The 14,894-nt window shown below is 38.9% G+C and overlaps 1 protein-coding gene across 1 annotated transcript; it reads right to left on the reverse strand.

Annotated features, from left to right (window-relative positions):
• Positions 1 to 848: 848 nt before the first annotated feature.
• Positions 849 to 14,679, reverse strand: USP44 (ubiquitin specific peptidase 44). Its single transcript, XM_070947520.1, has 6 exons — positions 14,625 to 14,679; positions 10,199 to 11,689; positions 6,352 to 6,550; positions 5,815 to 5,923; positions 2,011 to 2,216; positions 849 to 1,432 (listed from the first exon to the last, which is right to left on the reverse strand). Exons 2-6 carry the CDS (start codon positions 11,612 to 11,614, stop codon positions 1,233 to 1,235), a joined length of 2,130 nt encoding a protein of 709 aa, XP_070803621.1. The 5' UTR covers positions 11,615 to 11,689; positions 14,625 to 14,679; the 3' UTR covers positions 849 to 1,232.
• Positions 14,680 to 14,894: the final 215 nt, after the last annotated feature.

A 14,894-nucleotide genomic window follows, 5' to 3' on the forward strand; every position in this document is an offset into this window, starting at 1 on the left:
GATAGGAGGGAGCAAAATTCATTAATATCTATAGAGCAATAATTTGAATTTTGTTTTCCAGTAGAAACTATAAACAGCATTTAGGAAAATTAATGATAGTGATAACCTGACCGACACATCTTTGCTGTAAAACCTTTCCAGATGTTAATAGCAAAAAAACCCAGAATTTTTATCATCTTCCATGGATTTTACTATGGCAAGTCACAGATCAGAGTAGAGTTATTCAATTTATGATCATAACTGACCCTGGAATTAGTAAGTTATGCAGGTCATCATATGATAAACCTGATTTTATATTGTTTTGGGTGATTGTTGATTAAACAACTTACCATGGTTGTTAAGCAAATCCACTGTCCACAACGGGTATTTTTACAGAACCAGAAGAAAATGTATGTTTCTGGCAACAAACATAAATTGCAGTCATGTGACTTGATACATTGAAAACGGGCCATAAATGCATACTAGTTGCTGGGTTTCCCAAATGCAATCATGCTGACTGTTGGGGGAAGGGGTCCGTCATAACTTCAGTCACTAAATGACCAGTTGTAAGTCAAGGACTACCTGTACAGTAGATTAGATATAGAACCTGTGACAAAAAGCCTATGTGCTGTTTTTGCAATTAGAATTTCCATTTACACAGCCTTCCTCACAGGTTACCATTTAGTTCAGCAGTATACTTGGAGTGAAGCAATAAATAGGCTAAGGGAATGATAATATTTTAATGTTCTTGCTGATCTTTCTAGTGATTTAGTGCTTTAATAATATGTGAAAAGTATTGTACTACTTGAACTCTTCGGTTACAGAACAGAGAAAACATTTTAACATGGCCAGAAGAAAACCTAAAAGCATTTGTTACCATCACATCTTTTAATCATGGAAGCAAGACAGATTCCTGCAGACAATATCCACGGTACTGCTAGAAGTAGTATAAAACACAGCTTTTAATTTAAAAATAGTCCAGAGTTTGCCCACCCATATTCCTCATCTAAGTTTCCTACTTCAAAATATTAAAATGCTGAAAAACAGCTTGAGGTAAAATTTAAAGATTCAAATGGAAAATTTTCTCTTAACAATTGAGATATATATGCTAATAACTTGGGAAGTTACTGTCATGAATGAGTTTAAAAGGTACAAAAGATCTGAACGCGTAATAGGGTTTGGCTCCAGAAGGCAGATTTAGTACATTTTTGCGCAATTCAGACTTATCCTGTACATAGCAATTTGGCTCTGAATTAGCTGTCACTTTTCGCATTGGAGCCATTAACTTCAGTATTTGCCTGTTTTCCAGATGGTGAGTCGAGACCTGACATTCTCCAATGTCCATTCATTAAAGTAACTCGTTGGGTATAAAACAAAATATATGCCTGGGCCTTGCATACTTCTTCCATAGTGCACATGGTGAGCTTGGAATCATTGCAGTGTACCCAGAACCCTAGAACAACAAAAATAAGAGTAATAAAAATGTTAATATAGATGTTTTCTTCTAAAAGCACAAGATTGATCTTTTTATAATTTAAGAATCTACATTTATTAAGTATGTAACCAACACTGCTGAACCAGACCAAATATTTAACTAATGCAGCACTGCGCTGCCATGGTAACAACCACTTCCATATGAAGGCCAAAGCCAAATTAAACAAACCTTTCATTCACTCTGTGAAGTGATTTGTAATTAGAGGCAAACAAAGGCAACATTCCTAGTGTAAAGAAGACACACACACACACACACACACATTTTTCAAAGTTGTTCAATACAGAAACAGCTGCATCTGAAATAATTATATGAAACAGTTTCTAATATTTGGGGAAAATGGGATTTCATGCAAAGTAGTTAAGCTGAGAGACTTGTCTTTCAATGTGATATGCTATAATTTTCAGATTTCCAGATTATGAATCTCAAGAATATAAAAATTGCTTATAACATCTCCAAAAAGTTGCCATTAAAAGATAACCTTATTAATTATATTTCTCATATAAATCCAATAATCTCTGCCTTTCCATATGAATTACCTCCTTCTGAATTATAGCAATAGGCAGTGTAGTGTCCTGAACCAAATCCTTTCCCATGATGCATCACAACAGCAGACAAATCATAGATAAAGTAATCTGCCATAAGGGATTTTAGAGATTTTCTGCAACAATAGGGTTCCATGTTTAGAATCTCATCAAAGTTGACATGCACACCAATCTTCTCACGATGATTGCGTCCTGACCATCTACAGGAGGAAAAATGAAACTTAGGTTTTTTTCTTGTTCATATTCTAAAAGAATATGTTACTTATTTCATTTTTATAAATTATTTTACTAAATAAAATAGTAGTCCAATAGTCTAAAAATAGTCTCCGACCGTATGCAGTTTGTGTTGGCAGGGGGGCAGAGGTCAACCTCAAGGCGCCTTGTTTGTGGGGTGCCACAAGGGTCAGTCCTCTCACCCCTTCTGTTCAACATTTATGTGAAGCCGCTGGGCGAGATCATGCGTGGTTTCGTAGTGAGATTCCACCAGTACGCTGACGATACTCAGCTGTACATCTCCACTCCGAACCACCCCAATGATGCCCTTGACGTGATGTCCCAGTGCCTGGAGGCCGTGCGGATCTGGATGGGGAGAAACAAGCTCAAACTCAACCCTTCCAAGACCAAGTGGCTGTGGTTCCCGGCGTCCTGGTATAGTCAGCTGGGTCCATCGCTGACTATTGGGGGTGAGATCTTGGCCCCCTCAGAGAGGGCTCGCAACTTTGGTGTTCTCCTGGATGCACGGCTGTCTTTGGAAGAGCATATGACGGCCGTGGCCAGGGGAGCCTTTTATCAGGTTCGCCTGATGCACCAGTTGCGTCCCTTTCTGGACCGGGATGCCCTGCGCACGGTCACTCACACCCTCATCACGTCCCGTCTGGACTACTGCAACGCTCTCTACATGGGGCTCCCCCTGAACAGCACTCGAAGGCTCCAGCGCGGGTGGTTATGGGTGCGACTCGGCGCTCCCATGTAACACCCCTCCTGCGTGAGCTGCACTGGCTCCCGGTGGTCTTCCGAGTACGATTCAAGGTGTTGGTGACCACCTTTAAAGCGCTCCATGGCTTAGGACCGGGGTATATATGAGACCGCCTTCTGCCACCAACAGCCTCCCACCGGCCAATACGCTCCCACAGAAAGGGGCTCCACAGGGTGCCGTCGGCCAAACAATGTCGACTGGCAACACCCAGGGGGAGAGCCTTCTCTGTGGGGGCACCGGCTCTCTGGAATGAGCTCCCCCTAGAGCTTCGTCTTAGCCCCGACCTGCGCACCTTTCGCCATGCCCTGAAGACTCTTCTGTTCCAGCAAGGCGGACTGGCCTAATATGAATTTTTAAGGAGTGTGTGTATGTTTTAAATGTTTTAAATTTTTGAGCCATTTTATATATTTGATTTTAATTGGTTTTAAACTTTGTAATTCTATGTGTTTTAATATGGCTGTACACCGCCCTGAGTTCTTCGGGAGAAGGGCAGTATAGAAGTCTAATTATAAATAAATAAATAAATAAATAAATAAAATAAAATAGATAAAACACTGTGTGCTACAGAAAGAAGTGTCACAGTATCATAGCAATGAATCCAAACTGGGTTGGCATCATATTGTCTATTCCAGTGGTGGGTTTCAAAATTTTTTACTACTGGTTCTGTGGGTGTGGCTTGGTGGGTGTGGCATGGCTTGGTGGGTGTGGCTTGGTGGGCGTGGCAGGGGAAGGATACTGCAAAATCTCCATTTCCTCCCGATCAGCTGGGACTTGGGAGGCAGAGAATAGATGAGGGCAGGGCCAGTCAGAATTTTTACTACCGGTTCTCTGAACTACTCAAAATTTCCGCTACTGGTTCTCCAGAACTGGTCAGAACCGGCTGAAACCCACCTCTGGTCTGTTCAATGTAGGAAAATCACAACTAAACAGCTGTAACCTAGCTAACCAGCCTCTAATTGAAGATCTCTAATACCAGTAACATTCTCCACAATCTTGCTACTTAATTTGACTTCATCTTCAAAATATTCTTACTTTTAAGAAATTTCTTTTAATATTTAAAATACCTTATAACTATTACAGTTTCACTTAACTGCTTTGTTTAACAATGGCCCCAATTCTGCTTGTTAAACAAGATCTATATATGGACTCCATCCCCAGAGAGCTCCCACTAAGAGTCTCAGTGAGTTGCATAGTATTCCTCTTATCTTCTTTTATGTTTTAACAGTTTTATTAGCTTACTAGCTCTACCCGGCCACACATTGCTGTGGCCCAATCTTGTGGGTATACAATATTTTTTGTCTGAGTGCCAATAATGTCCCTCTGTAGCTCAGGTCACGCCTACTTTGCTTCCGTCCCACCAGTCTTTTCACTTGGTCGATTGGATTCAGACCTGAGTTGCCTTTCTCTACATTTCTTTTTGGACTTTAACGTCAATTGCTTTCTTGGACTTTTACCTATTTGGTGCTTGTATTGGGAGAGCTGTGCGTCGTGGGATTGGTGGAGGCCTCCGCCCGGGCTGCCGTCGGTAGTTTGCGTTCCTGGGGCTCCGGAGGTTTGTCTTCGGACACCTCCAAGGATACTTTGCCGCAGGTGTAAGAGATGGTTTCCCGGCTTGCCAGTATAATCACCTTCACCTTTGAGGCTCTCCGCATCATAAGCGGCATCGGGGTCCCTGCCAAAGGTACGGCATAACATACTCAGTCGGGAGGCTGCTTCGCGGCAGTTGACATTTCCCGCCATTTTGTTTGTGGGTTTGGCGGCGGCGGTGCTGAGGGGAAAAGACCTGGCTCGCGCCTGCCATTGTGGTGCTGCAACGTTAAAGTCCAAAAAGAAACGTAGAGAAAGGCAACTGAGGTCTGAATCCAATTGACCAAGTGAAAAGACTGGTGGGACGGAGGCAAAGTAGGCATGACCTGAGCTACAGAGGGATATGGCACAGCTCAATTCCAATGCAATGTCGCACGAAATAATTAAATCAAAATGAAAATAAATCAAAATCTATGAAAATTCAATTTAACAATGCAATCGGAAACACTGAAATGGAATCGTAAAATTGGAAATTTGGAAATCGGAAATATTGAAATGGAATTGTACAATATTTAGTATAGTGTGTGTTGCTTTTATGTCCAACAGATGGCACTGTTTTTCAAGAAAGCATGTTTTTACCTGTCACAGGTGTGACATCTAGATAATATAGGTATATAAAAACACGCGCGTATTCGAATGCAACGTTGTGTCAAAATTTCAAAGCAATCTGTGAAGAACTTTCGGAGATTTACAATTTTGAACAAACTAACATTTACATTTTTATTTATATAGAAAATATAAAATATAAAAATACAAAAGCAAATAGTAGGAAACAAAAAGGAGGAAAAGGGGAAGAGAGAAGTGTAGAAAAGAAGAGGAAAAAGGAAAAAAAAGCGTAGACTTCCAACACTATCTGGTACAGTAGATAAAGCATTAACATCAAACCTCAACTTTTTACTTTTTCGTAATAGTATAAACTAGCCATTGCTATAACCACAAAGCTATCTAATCAGTAAAACCCAGTATTCCTCTCATCTTCAAAGTTTATGGAAAGTCTTCATTTAAGTTCAATTGACAATTTTGCTTTCACTCATAAATCTACTTGTTTTGGAATGGGTAAAATGTTTAAAGCACTTTATATCAGCTGTAATAATTGTTACAAAACATCTCTTAATTACTTTCTTAGACATAATGATGGAGATGCCATTAGAGAATGTAGCTTGCTAACCATTAAAGAAATAATTCATTGAAAAAAAGTAAAAAATAAACCTCACAGAGACAGTTTACTACGTTACCTGAATCGCTTAAGGTGTAACCGCAGAATCTGAGGTAGGTGGCACACCAGAAGCTGCTTCTGTGCCTCTGTGAGTAGAACAGGTTTAGAAGAAAATTTTCTTCGTTTTGCTGTAAGAAAAATAGCCTCCCTCTAATTTATAGCAGATCACATTATAAAATTAGATTAATACCCTTTAATATGTTCATGACATACAGGATAAAAATATAAATGAGGCATTCTAGAACTATTCCAAAATACAGTTAACAGAATTTTTGTCCATACCAAGTTAAATTAGAAAGAAGTAATCACTTTAGAACTATCATAAAAATACATTTTGATTGGCAGAACAGTCAAGATACAATTTAGATTGCAGTATCTATTCACAGATAAGCATGCAAAATGTAAAGAATAGCCATTTGTGCTAATGTAAGCACAAAGTTTGTTTCATGTTCTGTTATTAAAAAAGCTCACATAGGTAACAATTTTTTAAAATAACCCTATTAGTTATCATCATATATGAAAATCAGATCCATGAGTACATACAGTCGTTACTCACTGTTGCACTGGTTACAGGCATATATTTTCCCTTCTAAAGCTTCAGTTTCTGTAAATTTGGCCAACATCTCTGTCAACAAGCATGGATACTGACAAGTTGTTTCCCTCCCATTGCAGTGGTATCTTTCAGGAAATTCCAATGACAAGTCCCAGAAAGGTTCTACAGTATTTGATTTGTTGTCACATGCAAGGCATGTTACCTGTCAATACAAACCATCAGTTAATTTGAATTTCCAGCTCTTTGTTAAGAATTTAAAACAGCTAACTATATATGAATAAACAATGCAAAGAGAAATTACTTGTTTTCTTTGTCATCTTGTAGGACCTTATCCTTAATTTCAAGTGGATCCACTGCCATTTAAAGATTAAATCAAAATTTGAAAGTATGACTAGCTTTCCCCTCAAAATAGTTTATCTTTGAAAGGGAAGGGTTAGTAGTATTATAGCAAAGTACAGTTTTAAATAAGAAGTCATATAATGTCATACAACTGTATATTTAAAAACTTATATTTAGTAGAAAAAGCCTAATCAGAACTGGGCAAAGTATATTTGGATCGGCACATTTCACTAAGTTCCCAATTCATACTAACCCAGAAAATTTGCAATAAAGATATAATGCAGATATATATACTGCATACTATAATTGTACATCACTGTAGGAAACTTGTACAAAACAAAACACTATTTTTTTTAGCCCCAAAGGCTTATTGAAGGACCGCTGAAGAATAAATTAATTGAAATTAAGATGACAAAAAATACAGTAGTCTGAACTATTTGGATATTTGTATGGTGTAAATATTTGGATCTAAAGAGAACAAATTGCTTTAGAGCCGGTGTGGGCGCTTTATTCTACCTAATGGCAGCTCCTTACATTATTCTCTTCCTAAGCCTGCATGGTAGATTCATGGCTTAGGAAATACTGGCATTCAGGAAATCTTATGGAAAGTGTAATCGCATGTTGGCTGCCTTTCATCACCTCCCCATCTTAAATGCATAGTTTCCTGAGATGTGCAAGCCCAGAAAAGACATTACTTTTTACTAATGATTGATGCAGCAGGAATGCCAAAGCAGGATCCAAAGCACAGGGTCTATTTCAGATCTCAATACTCTTATATTTCTTCTCTGAAGTACAATATATAACTAAAATCTTATAGAAAATATAAAGAATGTTGCTATAGTTTAAATATATTTACTATTATATGCATTATGAATTGTTTCTCTTCACCCTTCAAATAAAAAATTCAAGGCATGCAAAGTGAGGTTGAGCAAACTAATTCTGAGCTCATATTGAAAATCCTAGTTTTAACTACCGACTTTAGTAATGATTTTGCTTAGCAATTTAGCCTAGGCAGACCACCAACTAAACAGCAACTTTGCTTAACACATAAACTATTTGTCTTTACAAATGTGAAGAGTTATAGTCGTGGTTTGCAAGTCTCTGCATCCATGATTCCATGGGTCCTCTTGTATAACAAAACAGAGATGGATGGCTCAGCATATGCTGTTACTTGCAAATAACTGGGGGAATCTCTATACAAATGTCATCAAACGCCCTTGTTTCCAAATCTGTGTAAATATACCAGCCTTCAGTGGACTATACTATTTTTCAGACTCTTGTAAATATCTCAGAATGTGCATATCATGACAGATTGCTTGCAGATTAACAGTGAGAGATTAAGGATAAATTACATGCATTAACCTCAAACAAAGCATTAATGACATTCAGGAGGAAAGTATACTTAGACAACAGAGGATGTTCTAACAAACTATCTGAATTGGAATCCAACCTCAAATTCCAGAGTAGTTCTATCAAAGAAAGTCAAGACCTTTTGGAGTAATTGAATTGTGAGTCAAAGTGCTGGGAGCTTGACAAGATGGATTTTAGAAACTGATTCAAAGCAGCACATTGTTTAAATATACACTGTTATATTACATAAGAAGTAAGAAAAAATATAACATACTTATACCATTTTTAAAAAAATTCAGGCCTTTTTCAATTAACACATTTTTATTAAAATGTGAGTGTAAGATGTAAGTAAGCTAGTTTATAAAAGCTTAAGCTTAAGCTAAGTTAAAATTGTTTAGTTGGAAAAGGTGGTACCATCATAGACAAACACAGCTCTAACAGGATTAAATACTCAATCTGCTAAATGGAAGTAATTTTTCATTTAACCAAGATTTAAATTATGGAAATACCGTTGCTTATTTTTACTTGTTCTACTGAATTATACTTTATTTCACTTTTGAAATTACCTCAAGATCTTTACTAAAGAACAAGTATTTTTTTTATATTTGTTAAAATACAGGTAGTCCTCGACTTACAACAATTCATTTAGTACCCATTCAAAGTTACAATGGCACTGAAAAAATGACTTATGACCATTGTAGCATCTCCACGGTCATATGATCAGATTGCTTGGCAACTGACTCATATTTATGATAGTTGCAATGTCCTGGGATCATGTGATCACCGTTTGCGACCTTCTGACAAACAATAGGGAAGCCAGATTCTTTTAACAATTGTATTAGTAAATATAACAACTGCTGTCAGGCCTGGAATCCATCTTTTGCATTGGGCCTTCAGGCCTGCCACATTTAGTGCTGTGGGAAACTGGGAGGAGGGATTGTATGGAGCAGGGGTGATATATAGTCATAACAACATTCCTTTTTCAGAGAGTCAAGGACATCTTGCCCTGACCTGGAGGGATGTGACTGGGAGGCATCTCCAGTTGGGATGGTGATTTGATTGGATGATGTGATGGGCATGTGGGTGCTAGGCAGGGACTTGGACTTTCCTTTGGGTGGGTAAAACCTGGAAGCTTTCAGATTCGGATTTTCCCACAGGTGCCAATATGACATCTCTAATAAAACGGAACTTTGAGGAACTTCAAGCCTTGGAGTCTTCTTTCGTTGGGGGTGTTACTTGGAACCCTGACAACTGCAGTGATTCATTTAATAACAGTGGCAAGAAAGGCTGTAAAATGGGGTAAAATTTGCTTAACAACAGTCTCACTTAGTAACATAAATTTTGGACTCAATTGTGGTCCTAAGTTGAGAAATACTTGTAGTTCTAAAGTTTCATCTAGAGAGAATTCCTGTGCAATATAAGTAAAATTAAAATTAACTTCTATGATATTAAATATACTGCTCAAAAAAATAAAGGGAACACAAGCAGAAGACATCCGAGATCTGAATGAATGAAATAGCCTTATTAAATACTTTGTTTGTTACATACAGTAGTTTATACACTGCTCAAACAACTAAAGGGAACACAAAACTACTGTATGTAACGAACAAAGTATTTAATAAGGCTATTTCATTCATTCAGACCTCGGATGTCTTCTGCTTGTGTTCCCTTTATTTTTTTGAGCAGTGTATAACAACTTTAGAAGCAGAAAATCCTTCAAACAGCAAAGGACATAAAAAGATTAAAATAATTTAAAAATCTTTGTCCTTGTACCAGGAGAAATACTGGGTTGATGTCAGTTATACTTTCTTATGACACAGTGTAAGAGTATTTACACAAGTAATGTCGTCTTTTTAAACACATTCTGCTTGCGTATTAATGGGAATCTGCGTAACTATGTCTTTACACAAACCTTTTTATACAATCATAATATGCTGACAGAACTGCAAGAAAGACAATTCTTAATTTAAGAAATAAGTGATGTAGCAGGCAGTGACAGAAGCCTGCTTGAAACAGTACAAAATATTGCTTACTCAAAATATAATATTAAATTGGATTCTTATTTGGCATAAAACAGCCAGGAAATTCAGTCTGCAATCTTATACTACACTGAATTTTCTATCAATCACTCACCGAATAATCTTAATTCTAAAGTATTTACCTGACTTAAAAGCTGTCCATGAAAAATAGTGTTGACCACATTCAAAACGTTTTTAATGAGTTTCCTTTGAGAAGCAGGAATGAGGGCCGGGCTTTTTGCTCTAACTGTCTCCAATTCTTGTTGGACTTTATCCAAAAGTTCACAAAGAAATTCCTGAGCATCTTGTTGGGCATAACCATGGAAGGCTGGGATTAGTTTCCACACAGAATGGAGCATGGCAAAAGGAGACACCAATGCCCACTTGCCAGACCACATAACTTGAAACAAAGTATGTAATTCATGACAAAGAGAAATGTACTTTGAACTTGGTTCCTTGGGCTGAATAAGTTCCATATTTCTATTACTTGATCCACCACCACTTAAACCTGATGATGTACTAAATCGCCTTGTGGAAAATGTCTGGTCCTTAACAAAGGTTTTCTGTTCCTGAACATCAAAGCTAGGAGATAGAGGCTGCTTTGTAGATGATCTTGTTTTGCCACTGGCGGCAACTGCTAACAACTCTTGTGTTTGGTTTAAATCAAGCTTTAAAAAACATTCCCGAAATATGAACAAATGACTCAATACCTGAAGAATTGAGTTCATATAGCAAGTATTTCCCAAGTTTCGTAGTCCTGTCACACCAGGAGTCATAGTAGGTCTTCGTTTGGCTGGAGAGTCATTAATTTTTTTTAACTTTACGTCATCTGAGGTAGCTGCTACTTTTAGCTCTATATCAGAGCCCAAGTTTTGAGGCATTTTTAGTGCACAGACTGAAGATTCTTTGTTTTGTTTTTGCAAGCGAAAGCTTTTCCTTGGTGGTATTTTTTCCATTTCCTCCTTCAATTGGCGCTTTCGCTCTTCTCTTTTCTTTCTAGCATTGACTCGTCTTTCTTCTGCCTGTTCACACAGCTTATCTTCTTCTAAAATCCTTTTCCCAGTTGGTGTTAGTTCAAACCAAGTTCTAAATACTTTGCCCATTAATGCATGCCTCCTGTGCCATAGGGCTGTGAACATACGGTCTTGACTTCGAAGCAAAGCCTGAGCATTATTATGTGAAAGATCATCACTTATGCCCATAGATCGCAAAATCCTACCACTCCGAGTAGTACAGTCATAATTCTGGCTCTTGATTGCACTTAGTATACTTCGTAAAAGTTTTATGTCACCAGTTGCATTATCATTAAGAACATAATCATCACAAAGGTAGCAAAAAATGTGCAGCTCATTTACTTCCAATGCTACTGGATGATTGCTTTCTTGAAAGTGCTTTAGTGCATGTTCTTCAATATATCTTCCACAAGCAACATGAGAGCAACTAAGACAGGCCCATACAGATTCTGTAGTATTGCATACCATACAATGCCATTTGTGAGGATTCACAATTGAATGGTCCTGGGCAAGCCGCAGTCGTCCTACATGCTTACATTTATCCATTGTCAATCTCACAATGTTGAGAATATACTACAGAAATTCATCAGTCCAACAGTTTCTTAGGTTTTGCATTTTCACCTGAAAACGAGGGGGGGAAAGTGCTTTTAGTATCATGCCACAAAAATTAAACCATTAAGACTTTTAGATCAATAGACAAAGAAAGTAAGATAAATGTATATATGTTCATAACCGTCTGTAGGAAGCTATGTAAAAACATCCAAATTTGAAGCAGTGTTGCATGGTAAAAAAAATTCTTTCTATTGTGAAAATGGTCCGAGGTGAAAACAACACTCTTTGTTCCACAGTGTAACTCTGTGTAAGAGTTACACAGAGACTTATATCATAAAGACTAAAATCAACAGAGAGAGAGAGAGAGAGGGAGGGAGGGAGATCCAATAATTAGAAATCCTTATTGCTCTTATGCTAGAGGCCAAGCTTATATTTTGAAATGGCCGCTATTACAAGAGAGGTTTTTAAAAAATAGTATTGGTTAACCCCCTTTTTCTTAATCAAAAAGTCAGTTTTATGATTTATTCAAAAGCAAACCATCAACCACTAAACCTGCCTAAGATGTAATATGGGATCTAAGTTTGATATGAGGGGCCATCCTGACCATAGATATATCCAACCAAATTATTAAAATTTCCTAAAACTGTACCCCTACTTTTATCTTAGCACATTGTCTTTCTCAATCATGTCGGATGGGATTTCTGAGAAGGAGGTTAAAAATGAACTGTTTTGCCTACATTTCACAGTGGCAGGGACATTGCAGACCAACACACTTTCTCTGACAGAGAAATCTAAGAGAACAAGAGCCTCAATTAAACATTACTATTTAGGTGCTCCAGCTTAGATTTCAGCCAGTTTATTCCATACTACCTGCCCAATTTCCTATTATATCCTTTCTCATAGTTTCATAATCATTCAGCTATTTTTGTTTGTTTTTTTTTTAAAAATGTTTGCAAATATCAAGATTCCCCTAAGCCTGCTGATACTGATGCTTCAGCAGTGCACAGTAAAACTTTACTTCATTCAAACATTATTTATTCCCAAGAATCGAACCTATTTAATATAAGAAGTCCTTGACTTATGATCACATATTCAGCCACTATTCAAAGCGACGAGGCAATGAACTAAAGGACTTACTACCTTTTTTTCCCAGTGGTCATGGGATCAGAATTCAGGCACTTGGCAGCCCACCCACACTAACAACTGCAGGGTACTTTCTTTTAGCCGTTCTGCAGCCTGTATTCTGCCTGTATTCTGCAGCGTTATCCTAACTGACCTTTCCTGTTTCCTTGCTCCCACTGCTAACAAACCATGCCTGGTTCGGCCCAGCAAGACAGCTGCTGGCTCCGCAAAACTTTCTTTTCAAGGTCATGCATGATGGTTTCCTAGTGAGACATGGGGAAGATGGCTCACGTGATTTCCAGGATGGGACTGCCTCATCAGCAGTGGAAGGAAGAAGATATTAGCTGGACTTCGAGTGCAGGTAGCAAGGACGGGTAAAGGTGGGACTGGGCTGGACCATTTCCCAGGATGCTGAGGTTTGGAGATGCACCACTGGAATATCCCAGGACTCTGAAGCTTAGGTCACGAGAGCTTCCTGTGGTACAGCAGCTTTGTCATGAAGGTATGTGCTCCATTTACCCAAATCCTGCTATTTTGCTGGATAATACAGAATGCATTCCAGAAATAATGAGATACTTAAAAATATATTGTTTATTTCATCCTGAGTTAATTTAACTGCATCCTCACATTAAGCAGTTAGCAGATTTGTTAATTACTTTGCTTCACAGCAGCTACTGGATGAGATACATGCAGAATAAAGTATCAAATCCAACTTGTCTATTTATCTTAAAATAAATCTTAATCTTTTGTAAGATTTGTTTATTGTATTAAATATTATCTGCAGAAAATTATATATAAAAACACAGCATTTAGATACATACTCAAGATCATTTGTCCTATTTACAAATAATATAATCCTGAGAACAGGTAAATGAATGCTCCCTTTATTTTCCATTGTATATTGACTATTAATCTTGCATCTATCTCATCTGAGTTAGCCATCAAATAAATGCCTGAAGTTCATATGTCAACTTCCAAAACAAAGATTCACCAGGAAGACCCTGTTTCCAGGAAAAAGGCAGTCAATTTAATATCGAACCACAATTCTGTCTAAACTAATTTTTAGACATTACCAACAGTACAAACATATTTTAACTGCAACAACTACTTTCTCCAGAATTTTATTTCTATTACTCTGCCAGCAGAAATCTTAATCGTTCATAACTCTTCCATCTTTCACTCTCTCTCTTTCTCGTAGGATACAGCTAACCCATAAAAAGAAAGCAAGACTAACACCGTGATTGAATTCATTCATCCTGTTATGCTATGGGTTGTTGAACAAACTCCATATTTGCTGGCTTTCCAGAACACAGCGCGATGTATAAACGCACATGGGAAAGTTTTAAACACTTCCTTATTAGCCAACCATTTCAGTAGCCGAAAACGGCTTTAACCTATAATGCTCAACAATGTTTTGTTGTTTTTTAAGCACCCTCTGTATTACTGCGGGGGGGGGGGGGGGAACGGAGCAAAGAGAAGAGAGTGCGAATGAAAAATGAGAATTAGCAGAGTGGATTAGTAGAAGACAGGTAGAAAAATTTACCCGCTCCAAGTTCCGGACTCCTCTCCCAAGTCTGTTTCTGGTGCCACCAGATTTCGCCTTGTTCCTCCACACCTCGGAGGCAAAACTGTAATACAGGCGAAGGCGGCTTCCCGGGCCAGCGGGAGAGGAGTTCGTCGCCCAGCTTCTTCGAGGAGGTCAACATCGGGGACCGGGACGGGGCTGCCCGAGAGATGGGGAGGGCCAAAGGTCAGTGGGAAGCAACGGGCATCCCCTACCTCCTTCCCGCCCCCGGCTGTCCCACCCCCCACCCCACCCCACCCCAGGGATCCCCGCTACCGCCAGGAAAACGGAGACACGCCAAAGTCCGCCAGTTCTCACCCGACCGGCCCGAGCCATGTCGGTGGCCGAAGCCACTCAGCTACTCGTTCCCTCGCGCACCCGCCGACCTCGCCAGAAAGCCTCGCCAGGAGCCGCCATCTTAAGCGCCTCGGGCTTCTGGGGTTCTCAAGCCCCGCCCCCTCGGCGCGTCACGCCGCGGCTCCCTCGGGCAGCTCCTCTGCGGCGGCGGGGATTCCTCGTACGCTGGCCGTGCCTGAAAGGGAGGCGAGCGTAACTGTTGTTGGTGAAGCTTGTCACAATGGGAGCCTT

Source organism: Pituophis catenifer, unplaced genomic scaffold (genome assembly GCF_029215685.1).
Source record: "Pituophis catenifer annectens isolate HBS135680 unplaced genomic scaffold, rPitCat1.0.hap2 SCAF_7, whole genome shotgun sequence".
NCBI classification, from domain to species: Eukaryota; Metazoa; Chordata; class Lepidosauria; order Squamata; family Colubridae; genus Pituophis; species Pituophis catenifer.